The sequence below is a fragment of the Myotis daubentonii genome, chromosome 10 (genome assembly GCF_963259705.1).
Source record: "Myotis daubentonii chromosome 10, mMyoDau2.1, whole genome shotgun sequence".
NCBI classification, from domain to species: domain Eukaryota; kingdom Metazoa; phylum Chordata; class Mammalia; order Chiroptera; family Vespertilionidae; genus Myotis; species Myotis daubentonii.
In genome coordinates, this window is record NC_081849.1 from 31,023,040 (window position 1) to 31,042,593 (window position 19,554).

Here is a 19,554-nt window from a genome sequence, read left to right on the forward strand (position 1 = left end):
AAATCTCTAGGGTTGGATTGCAGGATAGTTCTGTGCTGGTTGAGATGCCTATGACTCGCCTCTGACTCCAAGGGATCTGGAAAAGAGGATTGCGCTGGGATTTCCGAGGGGTGTGCCTGGATGCCCAAGAACAATGGGCAGGGCTTGCTTAAGGAAGTCATAGGCTGGGAGCATGACTGCCCACCATGACCGACCCAGTGAGGAATTTATGATCACATCACCCTGTGAGGTTACTTTTGCTCACTGGGCTTGTCACATTTATTAGAGCCCCTACTTCACTCACAATTCTTTTTGTTTTAAATAATTATTTTCCAAAATTATGTATTGATTTTAGAAAGGGAGGAAGGAGAGAGAAACAGAGAGAGAGAGAGAGCAAAAGAGAGAGAGAGAGAGAGAGAGAGAGAGAGAGAGAGAGAGAGAGAGAGAAAGAGAGAGAGATTTGTTGTTCCGCTTATTGATGCATTTATTGGTTGACTCTTGTATGTGCCCTGACTGGAGATCGAACCCAAAACCTTGGTGTATCAGGAAAATGCTCTAACCAACTGAGCTACCCAGCCAGGGCCCATTCACAATTCTGAGTTTAGGCCACTCTTTGAAATTCCCCAACTGCATTGAGAATGCAGAAACGTGCCCTCCCTGCTCAAAAGGATGTCAGGAGCACAGGAAGCATTGTGTGGGAGTTAGGTATAAGGAGAAAAATTAAGGTATTTGTTTTTTCTCTAATTGTAAGAATAACACAAGTTCATAGTAGAAAATATGGAAGAAAAAGAGCCTGGCCGGCATGGCTCAGTGGTTGAGCATCGACTTATGAAAGTCAGTCACCGTTCAATTCCTGGTCAGGGCACATGCCCAGGTTGTGGGCTCAATCCCCAGTGTGGGGCATGCAGGCAGCAACCTATCAATGATTCTCTCATCATTGATGTTTCTCTCTCTCCCTCCTTCTCCCTTCCTCTCTGAAATCAATAAAAATATATATTTTTAAAACTATTTAAATTAAATCACCCTTGATTCGCCAACCCAGAGAAAATAGTCTTAACATGATTTCATCCAATTTTCCCTGTTCCTTAAAAAATTTTTGATTTTGAGAGAAAGAGAGGAACATTGATTTGTTGTTCCAGTTATTTATGTATTCCTTAGTTGATTCTTGTATGTGCCCTGACCAGGGATTGAACCCATAACCTTGGTTTCTTGAGATGACACACTAACCAACTGAGCTCCCCAGCCAGAGCCAGAAAACAGATTTTTAATGGCCGTAAAATATTCCATTGGAAAGATGTAATATAATACATATAAATATAATGCATAAACCTTTCCCCTGTTATTGAATATTGAAGTGATTTCACATTTTCTATAAAAATGAGCTGTGATGATGAATGTGCGTAAATCTTTGCAGCTCTACGATGATCTAAACAGGCTAGATTTCTGGAATGACAATTGTCAGATGAGGAGGATGGCTATTCTCAAGGTTCTTGATCTGCCAAACCGATGGTCAGAAAAACTATACCAATAGTATGTGAGGGCATCCATACACGTGCAGGTCTCTTAGAGAAAAATTCCTTCTGAATGTGATGTTTGGAATAGACTAGATAAGAAAAAAATTATATCTGGCTTTTGAGGATATAGATGGGTGCTTACGATGTACTGTCTAAATCAGTACCCAGGAGAGAACAATGAGCCTCCTTAAATTCCTCGCGAAGGCACACAGCATGGGGGCCAGCCTCCACACCTTCTGCAGAACTTCAAAAATTAAAGGCCAATGATTACAGAAAATTGTTCTTTCAGTATCCACATAAAGATGCATCTCAAACAGTCCCGAGGCAGTTTAATGGTTTCCAGACCCAACCTTATCTTTCTGATGCATTCCTTCCATTTGATGTAAAACTGTCAAACACTGAGGTGTGCGCACCCTAATTGGAACTCCTGAGGTGCCAGATGTACTGTTGCCTACTTTTCTGCCTCTACGAGCGCCACTCACTTCTCCAAATGTGGAGCAGTTTCAGGCTTCTTGAAGCTTTGCTCTTGGCTATAGCCCTCAATAAGGCCCCCATAATATTCTTTCTCAGGTTTGTAGAGGTTCACTTTTCTTGTCATTGACACTACGTAATTTTGCTTTTGATAACTCCTGTGACTGAATGCTTTTCAAGGTTTCTTAACCATTTGTACTTCTTTTGTAAATGCCTTTCTGTGCTCTTTACATTTTTTTGAGATATTGGTGGAGGGTTTTGTTGTTGTTGTTGTTGTGTGTTTCAAAAAAAAATTTATTTAGAAAGTCACAGAGGTAGAAGAAGTGAGCCAGCTGGGCTGCATGGGCTCAGGGAACAAGTTACAGAGGCAAAAGAAAAAGAGGCACGGAAAATGCGCCTGGGGCAGGGGGTGCGGAAAGCCGCGGGTGTGCTCCTTAGAGAGAGCCCCCGAGACACTTGTGTTTTCATATAAATGGTAAGAGTTGATGATATTTGTTTTGTGTACTTCCAAGCATACAGCCAAGCCTGTTACTGCTTTGCTTTGGGGCGTCTCCCTTTGAGTTTATGCTCTGAGAGGCATCCCCCATGAGAAAACCGACAAGAAAAGAAGAGAGACCTGGGTTTGTAATCAGAAGACATAGATTTGTCTTGATGTCTAATCCAGTATGTGTGTGACCCTAAGTAAGTGGTTCAGTTTCAAAGTTAACTAACGTGAAGCTGCTATGCTTCTCTGTGCAGATTCCACATTCTAACATGCTCTCCCTATGCACATCCACCAACTCCCTACCTGGTCCATAGGGACCTAGTACAGGGCCAGATGCCTCAGGAAAGATGAGCAAGCGAGAAGATAGGACTGGAATTCAGGCAAGTGATGTCAGAGGAGGGCATTTCTGCACTTTCTCTCTTGGGTATTGATGGAGAAATGTCCGCTAAAGAGAAGCAGTGGTGACCTGGCCACAAAACAACACACAGAAGGAAACTGCAAATCACCTTTCAAGGCCAACCTACCTTCCAGCGGCCATATCTGTCAGCCAGGAGGCCAAAGAGGATGCTGAAGACCATGTAGCCAAAAAACACCATCTGGAGGGGGCGGGACGGGGGGGTGGTGAGAAAAAAGTATTCTCGAAGCAGAGTTGTGCTGACCTGCTAATTCAATGCATTAAGCGTGCATTCACCTCAATTCCAAGTAGACTAGAACTATGCGCGGGCAGAGTGAAGAACAGGTTTTCACGAAGCTCTCCCCTGGCTCCTGTTGAACCTGTTCAGGGCTTTGAGGCTAATGCTTCTCCTTGGCAGATCTCACACCTGGGAACACTGCCACCAGGTGGAAATCGGTGGGAAGAACAGGTAACTGCTTTCCCTCCGATCCAAGATGATTTCCTCGGCCCTACTCAGCTCAGATGTGTAATTGTGAATTTCCATATTAATAACTTTAAAAAAACTCCATTCATGCTCCAATTCTACACAGAGTTGAGACTTCTAGAATCAGTCTCCTTTATGTATTACAGATAAACATAAACTTTTAGCAAACTCCAAACCAACCATTCATTTAGAAATACTCTTCAAATCGAATACAAACCTACCTCTTTTCCTTGCTTGTTCTCACAATGACTTTCCCTAAAGAAAACTCAAGAACCTGGATAGAATACCAGCGTTTTAACTTGGCCTGGTTGTAAATGGATGTCTATGCCTTTGGCAGCTCCAAGCTTCACTGCTTTGCCTTCTAGTAAGATTGCTGGCTGGCTGCTTCCAGGGTAACCAAAGGACAGGTGGGAGCTGGCATTTTTAACACTTTTCCCACGAAGATCTGTGTCTCTCTGCTGCTTGCATTGCTTTCTCTTTCTCTCTCTTCCTTACTCTTCCTAAGTGCCGGGGTCCAACCCCAGCGGGTCCAGGGGTTCCCAAAGGCGTAGACGGAGTCGGAGAAGAAGGAAGGACACGGAGACAGCGTTCAGTTGATCAGCAGCCTAGCCAGGATCTCTAGCCCAGATCTCCAGCCAAGTTCTGGTCTGGATCTCCAGAGAGGTTCTGCTTAGGATCTCCAGCCAGGTTCTGTCCAGGTACTCCAGACAGGTTCAGTCACCAGGTTCTAGTCAGGTTCTCTTGCCAATTTCTGTAGTCAGGTTCAGTCCAGGATCTTTTGCCATGTTCTCTCGCTAGGCTCCATCTCCAGGCTCTGAGGCCAGCCTCTGTCCAGGATCCCCTGCCATGCTCTCTCGCCAGGCTTTGCCTCCAAGCTCCGAGGCTAGTCCCTGTCCAGGATCCTCCGGCATGCTCTCGCCAGCGAAGTTCTTCTGTCTCTAGAGAACGTTCTGTGTAGGTTCTGTGCCTAGGCTCTGTCTCTCTTGGTTCTGTCTTCCAAGCCCTGTGTCCTTAGTTCTGTGTTCTGAGTTCTGAGTGTTGCTGTCTTGTTACATCTGTATTTATACCAGTTGATCCAATCCTATCAATCTCTATTACAAAGGTTAGGGCGTTTCTTATCTCCATTCCAGGGAGTAAAGATTATGTAGCTTAAGCATGATTGTTCATAGTTAAAGTGATTAATTACCCGCCTGGCACTTAGTTGAGGGGTTTTATTCCCTCCCTAACTTCAGGGGAAAATCCCTACCTGGGGATTCAACCTTTCTCGGAGAGGTGACCTTGGTTAAAACACAGCGCCAAGAAGGTGAGCAAACATATTAAGAACCGTATGCCATATATGCCAGGTCCCTTGAAACAGCAAGGATGGACCGGCTCCCGGCACCTAAGGAAGACTCGGATGCTTTTCTTCCACAGGAAACCATCGAAAACAACAACATCGGATCTATTCTTGAATGACAAAAGCCATGCATTTCCTCTGTGCACTGTCCTTTCTGGGAAGAGATGGGGGCGGGGGCTGTTTTCTAAGTGCCGGGCCTGGGACACTGCTTCGCCCCAGTGCGATCTAACCAGTCCTCTGCAAAATGGTACAAACAGGACACGGGGGTATACTTTGCATAAATCTAGGTTCATTCAATATAAAGGGCTCTTTTATCCTGGAATGCTTTTATTTCTGATTGTTGGCAATAAATAGCGTGCCCTTCCGTTTTGAAAGATGGTGGTTGTCGATGGCAAGCCTTTCTGCCTTTCTCTTCTTCTAATGGCCTGACTTGCCAAATACACACGTGTTCTAACGTCAGCCCCTCCATTTAAGAAATGTATTCTATCAGCTGGTGAATCCCAAATTTGGGTTCCTCTGAAATTAAGTTCCTACAGCCACGCACCGCTTAGCGATGAGTATACTCCGAGAAATGCATTGTCTGGTGATTCCGTCATCATGCTGACATCATAGAGTGCGCTCACATAAATCCCGATGGTATGCCTACCACAGCTGGGCTCTATGGTATAGCCCAGTGGTCGGCAAACTGTGGCTCGCGAGCCACATGCGGCTCTTTGGCCCCTTGCATGTGGCCACGAAGTTTCAATCGCACTGTACGTGCGCGCCCGCACGTGGTATTTTGTGGAAGAGCCACACTCAAGGGGCCGCAGTTTGCCGACCACGGGTATAGCCTATTGTTCCTAGGCTGCAAGCCTCTACAGCAGTGGTTCTCGACTTTGGCTGCACATTAGAATCACCTGGGAATCTTTTTAAAATCCTGACTTCTGGGCCTCATCCTCTGGAAATTCTGTTTCTTTGTTACTAATGTTGTGGCCCCACCCCATAACAAAGAAACAGAATTTCCGGAGGATGAGGCCCAGAAATCAGGATTTTTAAAAAGATTCCCAGGTGATTCTAATGTGCAGCCAAGGCCGAGAGCCACTAGATTACAGCCTGTTACTGTACAAACAACACAAGATTAAGTTAACCTTATGGGAATGTGATACAATCAAGAGATATGGTAAACATGAGATGGATGAAGCTACTGCCAGCGTAATACGTGTACTGTTTCACAGCAAGCTCAGCTCCTCTTTGCAGCAGTATTTGGTGTGAGACTCATAAAGCTATTCATATGGTCGCTGAGAAAAGTTGAGTGTATAACACAAACAATTCAGTTTGGTGATTGGTTAAGTCTCTATGGTCACACTAAGTAGCCTCTTAGTGTCCTGAACTAATAAAGCAAATCTAAGCCATGGCTTAAGAGTTACTTTCTCTGATTTGCATTTACCTCTTTGGGGATTTTGTTCGGAGCTGGAAACTAAGCAATTCAAAGTTATGCTCTCCAGGGTGGGGAAAAACGGGAAAGGCCTCAAATGCTGGTTGGTGCCTGGAAACAGATCAGGTTTGAAAGCCAACAGACTAGGGGTGGGGTACCCTTTGAGTCTCGCCCTGTGGGATGGGGAAGGGGCGTGGAAGCCCTGGTCTCCAGTTGGCTCATTTGCAGCTCAGGAAGCAGGTCACTCACCGTGGTCACTAACGCCACCTGCCAATTCTCCAGCTGCCATTCACAGCGGATGACGGGAGACACAACCGCTATTAACATGATCTCCATGGCCTCAGCAATCTTAAGAAAAAGGAGGAAAAATGCTGTGTCTGAGTGCCAGCCTGTCACCACTTCTCCCCACGCCTGCCTTCCACCACCCTTTAGTCCTCTTCCCTCCCCTCCCCCATTTAGGGAGCACCTATTGCGTACCCCCTTAGCACTACTTGAACATTCTGAAATGTCCCCGGATTTATCGCTCATATTTACTTGTGATGCTGGGGATGCGTGCATCTGCACTGTATCTGAGGGTGCTGTGCGGAGGCCAGTCACGTAGCTAGTGGCTCACCCCGCCATCCACTTCGACCTAGCTTTGTTGTTTTATACTCATCCTCCTGGAGATCTCAGGACATGCCCCTCCTGACTATTTTTAAAATAGTCCCTTTCTCAAGAAGTTGGGATGGGGAGACAAGGTCATGAAAGCCAGACACAATAAAGGAACAAGTGCAAACAATATGAGTTCACCATCAGGAAAGAATGTCTACTTAGCAAACAGTGTAAGATGTGCTGCTAAATATTCCTTTCTTTTCTTTTTTCTTTTTTTTTGTTAACCCTCACCTGAGGATACTTTTCCCAATTGATTTTTAGAGACAGTGGAAGGAAGGGAGTGAGAGAGAGAGAGAGAGAGAGAGAGAGAGAGAGAGAGAGAAACATTGATGGATTGCCTTCTACACACACCCTGAGTGGGGCCAGGGATGAACTTGCAACCCAGGTACATGTCCTTGACCAGGAATCAAACCCGAGATCCTTCCGTGTGTGGGTCCACACTCTAACCACTGAGCACACCGGCCAGGGCCTAAACACTCCTTTCAACAGGAAGGTTAATTATCATCCTCTGTCCATATCTTGCTATCCATTACGGGGTGAGTGTATTTCCCAGGGAAATGAAGTGGATGCTAGAAAAGAATTGATAGAATAAATAGAAATAGAGGAAAGAAGTCCAGCTCAGAATAATGAAGAAGAAAGTCACAGATAGTTCTGAGGTTTTGTACCTGGAGGAAGGGATGAAAATGACATCATTAAAAGGGAAAAGGGGCCAAAGCCGGTTTGTCTCAGTGGATAGAGCGTCGGCCTGCGGACTGAAGGGTCCCAGGTTAGATTCCGGTCAGGGGCGTGTGCCTGGGTTGCGGGCATATCCCCAGTGGGGGATGTGCAGGAGGCGGCTGATCGATGTTTCTCTCTCATCGATGTTTCTAACTATCTCCTTCCCTTCCTCTCTGTAAAAAATCAATTAAAAATATATTTTTTAAAAAAAAAAAAAAAGGGAAAAGGGTATCAAGTGGGGATCAGGGGGAAATGAATTGTTGGGGACATGTTCGCCTCACAAACTCCCTGCCGCCCTCACATCCGCCCAAGTGGACATCCCTGCACTGAGGTCAGTGCAAGACTCTATGTGTCCCACAAGGAAATGGCTCAGGAGACTCAAACTGTCTCCGAGTCGCACTCACCCCAGTGCTGCCCATGATGAGGAACAGGGCAATGTGGAAGCGCCCGAACCCGATGGTCTCCACGGCATCTTCCACGGTGAAAGTCTTGGGCTCTAACGAGGAAAAGCGAAGTGGAAAGAACAGCCTGTGTGGGTAGGAAATGTGTGTGGACTATTGCTCACCCCAGAGGATGTTGGGAAACCAATTCCTGTTATAAAAACTAGTAAATCCGGTGGGGGGGGGGATTAAGCAGCAGCTTGAGGTCAGAGACTTCTGGATCACCTGACCTTTCTGCTGTGTCTCTGGGGCTCCCAGGCTCAGCCTCCGAAGGCTGAGGACAGTGACCGGCTCCGCCCGCTTGGTTGGCATCTTCTAATGGTTCCAATTTCCCACGCGGCTTCCCTGATGGAACCAGGAGAGGGGACACGGAAAGAGCTGTAGCTGAGTACATATTTTTCTTCCATCTTCACAGAAAATCTGTGAAGTGGGTCTTACATATTAATGCATCTGAAACACAGAGAGGTTAAATGGCCACATGAGATCACGGGGCCCCAGTGGCTAGCCATCCGCCCGGCGTGGGGCCCGGTGAGCTCTGGACAATCTGACCAGCAGCCTCTGAGTGGGAGTGGAGGGGGCTGCACTACAGAGAAGCAATCTCCATGCCAGGTCTTCCCACCCATGGGTCCTGTCTACACAGTGTAACCGTATGTCACAGTGCGCGTCCTTGTCTACTATTCTTACTTGTTACTGACAGAAAGCCATGCAGCCCTTCTTTTCATTCCCCCTTTCTGTATTTAATCCTGAAAAAGGATTCGTAATCCCCAAACCAAAAGAAAAATAAACCAAAGAAAGCTGAAGAGCGAGTTAGTAAAATATTTTCCAAATGACTTTAAGATACAGTCGTTTAGCCTTAACTGGTTTGGCTCAGTGGATAGAGCATCGGCCTTCGGACTGAAGGGTCCCAGGTTCGATTCCGGTCAAGGGCATGTACCTTGGTTGCCGGCACATCCCCAGTGAGGGGTGCGCAGGAGGCAGCTGATCGATGTTTCTCTCTCATCGATGTTTCTAAGTCTCTATCCCTCTCCTTTCCTCTCTGTAAAAAATCAATAAAGTATATATATATTTTAAAAAAGATACAGTCGTTTAACTCTACACCCCTAGTGGGATCCCAGAACTCCTGATCTGGTCTCAGTAATTATATTGTGAGTAATAACACTGGCATCATTATTTTGAAGCCAGCACATATAGGAGGCTCATTTTACCATCCCCTGCTTTTGAAGAAGTGTAACAGTTTTTCAAAATAAATCGTTCACAAAAGGAGGTTCTGAGATTCTTCAATCACTCTTCAGACCCCTGGTGAGAAGCAGTCGGGACGCAGGCAGCCCATCAAGTCCTTAATGTTGGCAAGAACCAGCACTGCATGTGTCGCGTGGGCCCCTGTGGGGACCAGGGAGCGTCTGACATGCTCCGCGCCCTGAGGAGTTTTTCTTCCAGCTGGGGGCCCCGCAGACGCACATAAAAGCAACTATACCGCAAGGTAGACATCCTTTGTTTTCTTAAAACGCTGTCACAGTGACAGATAGATCAATAATGCTCAGAAATAAGTCCTGGAACTCCCCTTCCCAAGAGACACCATGAAAAGCATGAAAAGTTATTATTTCACAGAGCGGGGAAAGTAAACATAATTGGTCTCTCAGCCCATCTGGAAGCCCGAAAGACATGAAGACAGACTGTTCTAGAAACTGCCTTTGTTTCCGTCCAGACCTTGTCCCAACACCCTTTGGAGGGGTGTGCTTTTCTTGGCAGGGGTGGGGGGAAGTGTACATTTATTAAAGCGGGAACCGTGCAACAGGAAGGGCTGAGGACAGAGAGCCCAGGAGGGGCTGCTCTGGCTCATGGGGAGTCAGAGAAAAGGGGCCTAGGGGCAGGTGCAGGGGGTGAGCCTGGGACAAGCTGCTGCTTGCTCATGGCTCCCCTGGTTGCAAGTCTCTGGGGGTCCCTTAGAGTTTAGAGCAGCGGTGCTCAACCTGTGGGTCGCGACCCCTTTGGCAGTCGAACGACCCTTTCACAGGGGTCGCCTAAGACCATCCTGCATATCAGATATTTACATTACGATTCATAACAGTAGCAACCTTACAGTTATGAGGTAGCAACGAAAATAATTTTATGGTTGGGTCACAACATGAGGAACTGTATTTAAAGGGCCAGAAGGTTGAGAACCACTGGTTTAGAGTTATGTGCCTGAGGGGGATGAGGGGGGAAGGAGAAGGCGTGGGCAGGTGCCTCAGGGCGGGAGAGCCCACCTGGAGGGTGCTCTTTATCTGTAACATTTAAATCCTGTGGACTGAGGGCCTCTTTGGTTATAAAGAGGCCCTTAGTACACATTAAACATCGACTGACTGCATATTTCCAAAGATGGGAAGATGAACCACAGGTTCCTGCAATCAAAATATGAAAACAAGACCATGCGGTGAGGATTAAATAGTGGTGATACCTTGTGGCTGTACTAAAAATCATTAAAGTATACACTATAAATGGTGAATATTATTGTATACAAATTATATACTTTTTTTTCTCTGAAAATAGTCATTTAAATCATGGCAGCAGACTTAAAAACCAAAAGGGACTCTTGCCATTTATAGTGTTAAAGAATGAAACAATGGAGTTGGGTGGGAAAATACTTTTTTTTTTTTTTAAATGTATTTTATTGATTTTTTACAGAGAGGAAGGGAGAGAGATAGAGAGTTAGAAACATCGATGAGAGAGAAACATCGATCAGCTGCCTCCTGCACATCTCCCACTGGGGATATGCCCGCAACCCAGGTACATGCCCTTGACCGGAATCGAACCTGGGACCTTTCAGTCCGCAGGCCGACGCTCTATCCACTGAGCCAAACTGGTTTCGGCGGAAAATACCTTTTTTAATCCCAGTAAGTTCATCTTAAGTTCAGTGACAACTAAATGCTCAACAGTAAGTTCAGTCTTCACTCAACATATAACTCTTCTACCAGCCAAGTTTTATGACTTCTCATAGCAATGTAAACAGGTTTTACAATTTTAACATTCATAAAGACTGACGTTTGAGTAATAAGACAATGTGCAGTAAGTCTCCTTGCTCTTTGTATTAAGCGGCAAGAAACGCAGGAAATCTGCCACTGACTATTGAGCAGAACAAGCTTTAATTTGAGGTGTGTTTTGACCTGATTAGGTGGTCCCATGGGTCCTAAATATCCTACTTACTTCTCTTATCAGCAACGAGAAGTGATTTCTCTCAGACGGCCTGGCAAAGGCGTGACATCCAAGATAATGGCATTAAGGTTTTCTTAATTAAAGCTGATCCCATAAAAAACAATAAAAATAAAATAAAGCTGATCCCGTAAAGGGAGATTTACAGTTGTGATTTCAGATATATATACATACACACACACGCGCACACACACACACACCCAGAGGCCAAATCACAGAGTCATTTATTTTATACTGAGAAGCTTCCAAAAGTAACCAGGTTTGCTACAAATATTAAGAGATGATATTAGGCAATACACAAACAAACTTTTAAAAGTTTTAATAGTTGTCTATGGAAGAAGTATCCAAACCTGGAAAGCACTTTTATGAGTTTCTTTGAGCACAAACTGGCAATGGCCGGGAAGCAAGACCTCAAATGCTCCTGAGAATGACAGGATTTTGTTGTTTGTTTGTTCTCTATTTCAGTTTCATTTTTTATTGAATTTATTGGTCTGACACTGGTTAACAACATTATACAGGTTCCAGTGCATACTTCCACCACACATCATCTGTACACTCATGTTTTTCTTTGTTTTTTAATATTTTTCTTTTTTTGGTTCTTATTTGTTTTTTCTTTTATTCTTTTCTCCAGTAAATGTTTGTAGTAGCCAGCCAATGTGGTTCAGTGGTTGAACCAGGAGATCACAGTTGGATTCCCGGTCAGAGCACATACCCAGGTTGTGAGCTCGATCCCCAGTAGGGGGCATGTAGGAGGCAGCCAATCAATGATTCTCATCATTGATGTTTCTATTTCTCTCTCCCTCTCACTTCTTCTTTGAAATAAATAAATATTTTTTTAAAAATGTTTGTGGTAGATATAAACCATAAATTACAAAAAAATTAAGATCCTAATAAATTAATGGCCAAATTATATGAACAGGCAATTCACAAGAGGATATATAAATTATAAACAAAACTGGAAGACTGTTCACTTTCTGTAGTAACTGACAATTATAGTAACAAAAACTTTTAGTTATCATTTTATAACTGCTAAATTAGCAAACACAGAAAAGACAGAGGGAGGACGGGGGAAGAGGAAGGGAAGAAAGGAAGGAGGGAGGGATGGAGAGAGGGAGAGAAGGATTGGAGGAGGGAGGGAGGAGGCAGGAAAGCAGCAGCCACGGTGAGACAGATTAAACTGGTTCCATTTCTCTTTCCATTTCTTCGCCTGGAAATAAAAATAGTCCCAGCTTCTTATGGGAGAAACAGCCTGCTGCCTTCCAGTAACAAGTCTTCCTTATACCTGGTGGATGGGTGGCCACTGAGTTGCAGGTGGTTGTTGGAGGGGCGGCACTTCTGAGGAAGCCCTATTCAACCCCCTCTTCCTCTCCCTCCTCCTCCTGCCTTTTTCCAGCCCCTGGAGACCTGATGGCTGATGCCTCAGCAGGTGTCTCTGGTCCTGATATGAACGTGAGGATGGACAGGTGGAAACGCGGGCTAATGGGGCAGAGCGTAGTGAGAAAGAGCCTGGGACCTGACGAGGCGGGCTCTCCCACGCCTTGGTCTACTTACCTCCCGACGGCTTCTACGTTCTACGTGGGAAAGAAAAGAAAGCTCTCTCTCGTCTAAGACCCTGTTATTTCTGGTCGCTATTACTTACTTGCAGTTGTGCGCAAATTTTTTTTAGGCTGGTCAAGTGAAGCTGTGGGAGGAACAAGGAAAGCTGTGACCAACTGGCTGTGATGAATTATAAACACTGCCCTCCGACAGTCAGTTGTGTGCAATTCTTCACTGACAAACTGCCTCAAGTCTGAAATGAGGACTAAATGAGACGATGTTTGTATAATATGGCACAGTGCCCACTGCAACATAAGCACTCACGGCTGTTCGTATCATTTCTCATCTCTGAATGAAGGTATCAACTAAGCTTCTAAAACTTCCCTATAACTATAAATCAAATACACTCAGCATTAGTTCTTATCTACGTAGTTAGCAAACGTATATTGCTCCAAAGGCATTCATTGCTAATATTCTGTGAACATGAGAACACCTTGGGCTCAAATGAAAAACCACCTAAAAGTAACCACCAGTTACTTGTTTTCTGAAATAGGTTGCTCTTATTTCAAGGGTAAACTGGGAGGGTATTAAGAAACCCTCCCAGGTGCTATGTGCCTATTGGAAAATACGACCTCGAAACCACTCCAACCACAATGTAACACTGATCTTCGCCCAAACCAGTCGCCTAGCTTCCTTGTGAAGGCACTCCTACACAACGGATGACTTCACATTAAAAATGCCTCTATTGTTCCATATCGCTTTACATGTATAATTAGCGTATTTTAGAGAAAGAAAAACCTTCCCCACCTCCGTTTGGAATGGCCTCCTTGATGTGGGGGTGAGGTGGGGTGCAGAAAAGGGGTGGCAGCGATGTGTGACTCACTCAAATTCTACTTGAGGAGCAAACCTGGCCCTTGCCCAGCCGCGGACAGTGTTCAGTGTCAGCAGTTGTAACAGCCATCTTTCTAATGCCCAGCCCTTGGGTTCCCAATGTCAGGTGAGGCTGCCAAGGGATGGAAGAAACAAGTTACCAGCCACAGAGAAAGCTCTGTTGCTGCCTATGAGGCTATGTGGGGTCTTCAACAACAGGATTCCTTCGGGGGGGGGGGGCATGTTGGTGGGGGGTGCAGAGGTGTGGATGGATTGTCAGGATTTGGGCATTTATATCTGTGCATTGGAAAGGGGCTTATGTTCCAGATCATTCAGAGGACACTCAAACACTGACTTAGCAGGCATGGGAAGTATTCGCTTAGCATTTTCTAAAGTTCCAGCCAAAAGTTTCATGAAGAGATGTTTTCATAAAGAGGAAGATAAAATGTTTCAGACAGATGGAGATGGGGCACGTTCCTGAGAGACAGAATTTATCAGCTCAATTTTGAAATAAAATGTTGGGGAAACTGAGTTGGTATCTTCTATTGTTTGGCTCCCTAAGTCATTCTAAATCCCTTCTAACCTAGGAAGAGCATGGATGGATGGATGGATGGATGGATGGATGGATGGATGATCAGACCAATCCAGGAAAATAGGGAATAACATGGGGAAGGATGCTTCACAGCCCTAACCATCAGTTCCTTAAAAACCACAATGGGCCGAAACCGGTTTGGCTCAGTGGATAGAGCGTCGGCTTGCGGACTGAAAGGTCCCAGGTTCGATTCCGGTCAAGGGCATGTACCTGGGTTGCGGGCACATCCCCAGTGGGAGATGTGCAGGAGGCAGCTGATCGATGTTTCTCTCTCATCGATGTTTCTGGCTCTCTATCTCTCTCCCTTCCTCTCTTTAAAAAATCAATAAAATATATTTAAAAAAAAAAAACCACAATGGGAAAATTACCCATGGCCTACCTTCAAAAAATCTAATACAGAACTGACACCCAGCTGGTGTGGCTCAGTGGTTGAGTGTCGACCTATGAACCAGGAGGTCACGGTTCAATTCTTTGTCAGGGTACGTGCCCAGGTTGCAGGCTCAATCCCCAGTGGGGGGTGTGCAGGTGGCAGCCAATCAGTGATTCTCGTCATTGGTGTTTTTATCCCTCTCTCCCTCTCCCTTCCTCTCTGAAATCAATTAAAATATATATTTTTTAAAAACTTACATATTGGGGATTTACTCTGAAACTCAAAGGCTTAGATGGAGCTCAAGCTTCATCAAAACAAATTCTAGGTGACCAGCAGGCATTTTATTCTACTCCATTTTAGGCAGAAATAATTGGGCCACTGTAGAATTTTTTAAACTGAACTTGTGTGTGTCTGTGTGTGTGATGTACTTTGTTTTGCAATGTCAATAAGAAGAAAGTCTCAAACCCCATTTGCCTTCAGCCAGGCACTCGTGGTCCAACCCTCCCACCACCCCAAAGCAGGAGAAATCAATCCAGATCCGTGCTGCCCATTGGAGTTTCTTACCTCGGTATATTTCTTTCCAGTCTGGGCCTTCTTTGCTTCCCCTTCACAGCAGCCAAATCCCACCTAGAAGTTGCACCACTGGTGGCTTCTGGACTTACTTTCCCAAGAAACCTGGCGCCCAGGTCTTCTCCTTCCCGTTCAGCTCAGTTCTGTGAACGGGATTATTTAAGAAACCGCCTTGCATCCTGGACAAGTGAGTGACATCCAGGTCACACCCCCTTCTCAGTCAGCCCTTCACCTGATCCCTTTATAAAGGGGAAATTACATCTCTTATGGAAATAGAAAGAGGCTGCCAGGCTTGAGAATATGTTGTTCTCAGGAAGGCTGGGGGCATTTCTGAAAGAGCGGGGGTCTAGGCCAGGTGCAGAGGGAAGTCCTGCGTTTTCAAACCTTCACTTGCAGCCATCATTGTTTAGGATTCGAGGGCAAAAGGCTGGTTGGTGGCCCCTCTAAGCAGAGCATAGTTTTAGACGGCTGTGGAGAAGGGCAATAAGGAGCTGAGGACCTTGAACCTGTCCCGTGACCTTGACGACATGGGGTGGTTACTGACTGCATGCCTGGTCCATGCCCAGTGCCTTAAACCCCCTTCACAGCCCAGAGGTGGAGATCACTGTCCCCACTTTGGCCATAAGGGGAACAACTCCACATCCTGCCTGAGGGCACACACAATAAACTACCAGAGATGGAACTCAAGGATACACATCTTTTGATTACAACTGTCATTCTTGGGCTCCGTCTGTTTTAATCATTAAGTGAATATTTGCTGAGCATCTAATTGTGCCTTAAGTTGTGCTGGATGGGTCATGCATGACCTTGATATGGAAGGTGACAGAGAAGCCCCCTGGGGTATGAGCAATGACACTTCCATAAGCACCAGGCAACCCAATACACGGAAGGGCAGGTGGGGTTGAAAAAAGAGACCTGTCCAAAGGACTCTTACATTTTGTCAGGTCTTCTGGAATCTTATTTAGATCTAGATACTAAGTGGAAGTGCTTCGTAAATTGTAAACAGACTGCACTCTACCAGGATAGTTACCGTAGACATTATCATTAACCTGGATAAAGGTCATTCAGACTAAAGAGTTAATGAAACAATCTTTTTTAAAAATTAAATTTATTAGGGTAACTTGGTTAATAACATTTTTAGATGTAAAATTCCATAATTCAGTATATCATCTGTATATTGCATGTATGCTCACCCTGCCCCAAAGTATATTTACAATCCATTACATATGCTTTCCCCCTTTACCCTCTCCATCCTTCCCCACTTCTACCCCCTGCCCCCCTGGTAACCACCATACTGTTGTCTGTTCCCATAAGTTTGTTCATTCATTGCTGTTTTATATCCCACATGAGTGAAATCATGTGGTTCTTGTCCTTTTCCATCTGACTTATTTCACTTAGCACGGTACTCTCAAGACCCATTCATGCTGCCACAATGGCAGTATTTCATCATTTTTCACGGCTCAGTAGTATTTCATTGCACATATGTGCCACATCTTTATCCGATCATCCATGGAAGGGCACTTTAGTTGCTTCCATGTCTTGGCCACTGTGGATAATGCTGCAGTGAACACAGGGGTGCATACATCTTTGGGAATAAATGTTTTCAAATTTTGGGGGTAGATACCCAGGTGAGGGATTGCTGGGCCATGTGATAGCTCTATTCTTAATTTTTTGAGGAACCTCCATAGTGTGTTCCATAGAGGCTGCATCAACTTACATTCCCCTTAGCAGTGGACAAGGGTTCCTTTTTCTCTACATTCTCTCCAACATATTTCTCGTCTTCTTGATGATAGCCCCTCTAACAGGTATGAGCTCATTGTGGTTTTGATTTGCATTTCCCTTGTAACTAGTGAAGTTGAGCATCTTTTCATTTATCTGTTGGCCATCTATATGTCTTCTTGTGGAAAGTGTCTATTCAGGTCCTCTGCCCTTTTTTAAATTCGATTGTTTGTTTTTGTTGAGCTGTATGCATTTGTTTGTGTGTTTTTTTGTTTTTTTCTCATTAAACTTTGTTATTTTAATGGGTCTCAAAACTCTGTGACAGACTTTTGGTCATGTTGTTTCCATTAAAAAGTACTAATTTAAGAAGCTAATAACTTAAAAACTGCCACACACACAAAAGAACCAAATGGTCCACAAAACATTCTCCTTTCCTTCTGAAGGTTTTACGATGCATTGTAATCATTAACCAGTCTTTTACTATTAAACTTAAATGGCCAATTGAGACACACAGTTCTGAGACCGCTCTTCCACCACTGATTGAGACTGGGGTGGCAATTGTTGGAGATAATATTCACTTAGCTTCTGAGCTTTCTGGTCAGACCTGGTGACTTTGCCAGCTCCAGCTGCCTTTTCGTCCACTGCTTTGATGACACCCACAGCAACTGTCTGTCTCATGTCACAAACAGCGGAACGGCCCAGAGGAGGGTAGTCAGAGAAGCTCTCAACACACATGGGCTTGCCAGGAGTCATGTCAACAATGGCAGCCTCACCAGATTTCAAAACTTAGGGCCATCTTGCAGCTTTTTCCCAGAACGACGACCCATCTTCTCCCTCAGCTCAGCAAATTTGCAAGCGATGTGAGCTGTGTGACCATCCAGCACAGGTGCATAGCCAGCACTGATCTGGCCTGGGTGGCTCAGGATGATCACCTGAGCTGTGAAGCCAGCTGCTCCCCCTGGTGGGTCATTTTTGCTGTCACCAGCCACATGGCCGCGGTGAACATCTTTGACAGACACGTTCTTGACATTGACGCCCACGTTGTCCCCAGGAAGGGCTTCACTCAAAGCTTCATGGTGCATTTCAACAGGCTTCACTTCAGTGTAGCGTTGACTGGAGCAACGGTGACCACCATGCCAAGCGTGAGAACACCAGTCCCCACTCGGCCCACAGGGACAGGACCCATACCACCAATTCTGTAGACATCCTGGAGGGACAGACGCAGGGGCTTGTCAGTTGGACGAGTTGGTGGCAGGATGCAATCCAGAGCTTCAAGCAGTGTGGTTCCTCTGGCATTGCCATCCTTACGGGTGACCTTCCATCCCTTGAACCAAGGCATGTTAGCACTTGGCTCCAGCATGTTGGCACCATTCCAACCAGATATTGGCACAAATGCTACTGTGTCAGGGTTGTAGCCAATTTTCTTAATGTAGGTGCTGACTTCTTTAACAATTTCTCCGTATTTTTTCTGGCCGTAGGGTGGCTCAGTGGAATCCATTTTGTTAACGCCAACAATCAGCTGTTTCACACCCAGTATGTAGGCCAGAAGGGCACTCCCGGGTCTGTCCATTCTTGGAGATGCCTGCTTCAAATTCACCAACATCAGCAGCACAATCAGGTTGCACGGTCAGCCTGAGATGTGCCTGTAATCATGTTTTTGATGAAGTCTCTGTGCCCTGGGGCATCAATGATGGTCACATAATACTTGCTGGTCTCAAATTTCCACAGAGAGATCTCAATGGTGATATCTTGTTCCCATTCAGCTTGCAGTTTATCCAAGACCCAGGTATAATTGAAAGAGCCCTTCCCCTCTCAGCAGCCTCCTTCTCAAATTTCTCGATGGCTCTTTTGTTGATGCCACCACATTTGTAGATCAGATGGCCAGTAGTGGTAGACTTGCCAGAATCTACATGTCCAATGACGATGATGTTGATGTGAGTCTTTCCCTTTCCCATCTTGGGTTTGAGTTAATGGTGGTTTTCACAACACCTGTGTTTTGGCGGCAAACCTGTTATGAAAAAGCTGTATGCATTTTTTTTTTAATACATTTTAGTCCCTTATTGGAGATATCATTACAAATATTGTTTCCTATTTGGTTGGTTGCCTTTTTGTTTTGTTGATGGTTTCTTTTGCTGTGCAGAAGCTTTTTAGTTTGATGGAACCCCATTCATATATTTTTGCTTTTACTTCTCTGGCCTTTGGGGTCAAGTTCACAAAAACCCTCTAAGACCAAGATCCATACGTTTAGTACCTATATGTTCTATGCATTCCATTGTATCAGTTCTTATATTTAAGCCTTTAATTCATGTTGAGTTAATTTTTGTGTATGGTGTCAGCAATCTAGGTCCATTCTTTTATATGTGGCTTTCCAGTTTTCCCAGATGATTTCCTTTCTCCATTGCATGTTTTTGGCTCCTTGTCACTTCTGTTCTATTAGTCCATGTGTCTATTTGGAACAATCTTATTCTACACCTGGCCCTTGAATTTGTCCAAGCCTACAAATCACTTTCTCCAGTTACTCCAGCATAATGTGCTCTCAGAGCAAACAAAGTTGCTGATGATGTCATGTGGGGTTTAACAAAGCAGAGAGCCACACAGGGGCCAGCCCTTCATCGAACACAGAACATTAGCTGTTCTTCCTCACCCAGAGAGAAAAATCTATGAGAAAGTTCCTGATCTTGTGCAGCTTAGCCTCAGACGACGATAAAAGGTGTTTGAGGAAGCAGGAAATGAAGGAATCAAATAATAATCCTTCTTTTGGAGTAGTTTGTATAACTCTATTGTTTAACTTTGCCCTGAAATTATCGACACTAAATTTTATGAA

The 19,554-nt window shown here is 45.0% G+C and overlaps 1 protein-coding gene and 1 pseudogene across 2 annotated transcripts in view; both read right to left on the reverse strand.

Annotated features, from left to right (window-relative positions):
* SVOPL (SVOP like) overlaps positions 1-8,211 on the reverse strand; it is a 55,533-nt gene extending 47,322 nt beyond the window's left edge. The window contains exons 1-4 of one of the 2 annotated variants that reach the window (XM_059711906.1): positions 8,115-8,196; positions 7,849-7,940; positions 6,326-6,424; positions 2,973-3,044 (exon numbers count right to left, since the gene is read on the reverse strand). In XM_059711906.1, coding sequence (XP_059567889.1) covers positions 2,973-3,044; positions 6,326-6,424; positions 7,849-7,940; positions 8,115-8,196 — 345 coding nt within the window. Of the gene's footprint in view, positions 1-2,972; positions 3,045-6,325; positions 6,425-7,848; positions 7,941-8,114 lie in introns of both variants that reach the window. The other variant, XM_059711907.1, reaches the window with a different exon arrangement.
* An 8,899-nt stretch (positions 8,212-17,110) lies between these two features.
* On the reverse strand, positions 17,111-19,435 carry LOC132242810 (elongation factor 1-alpha 1-like; annotated as a pseudogene).
* Positions 19,436-19,554: the final 119 nt, after the last annotated feature.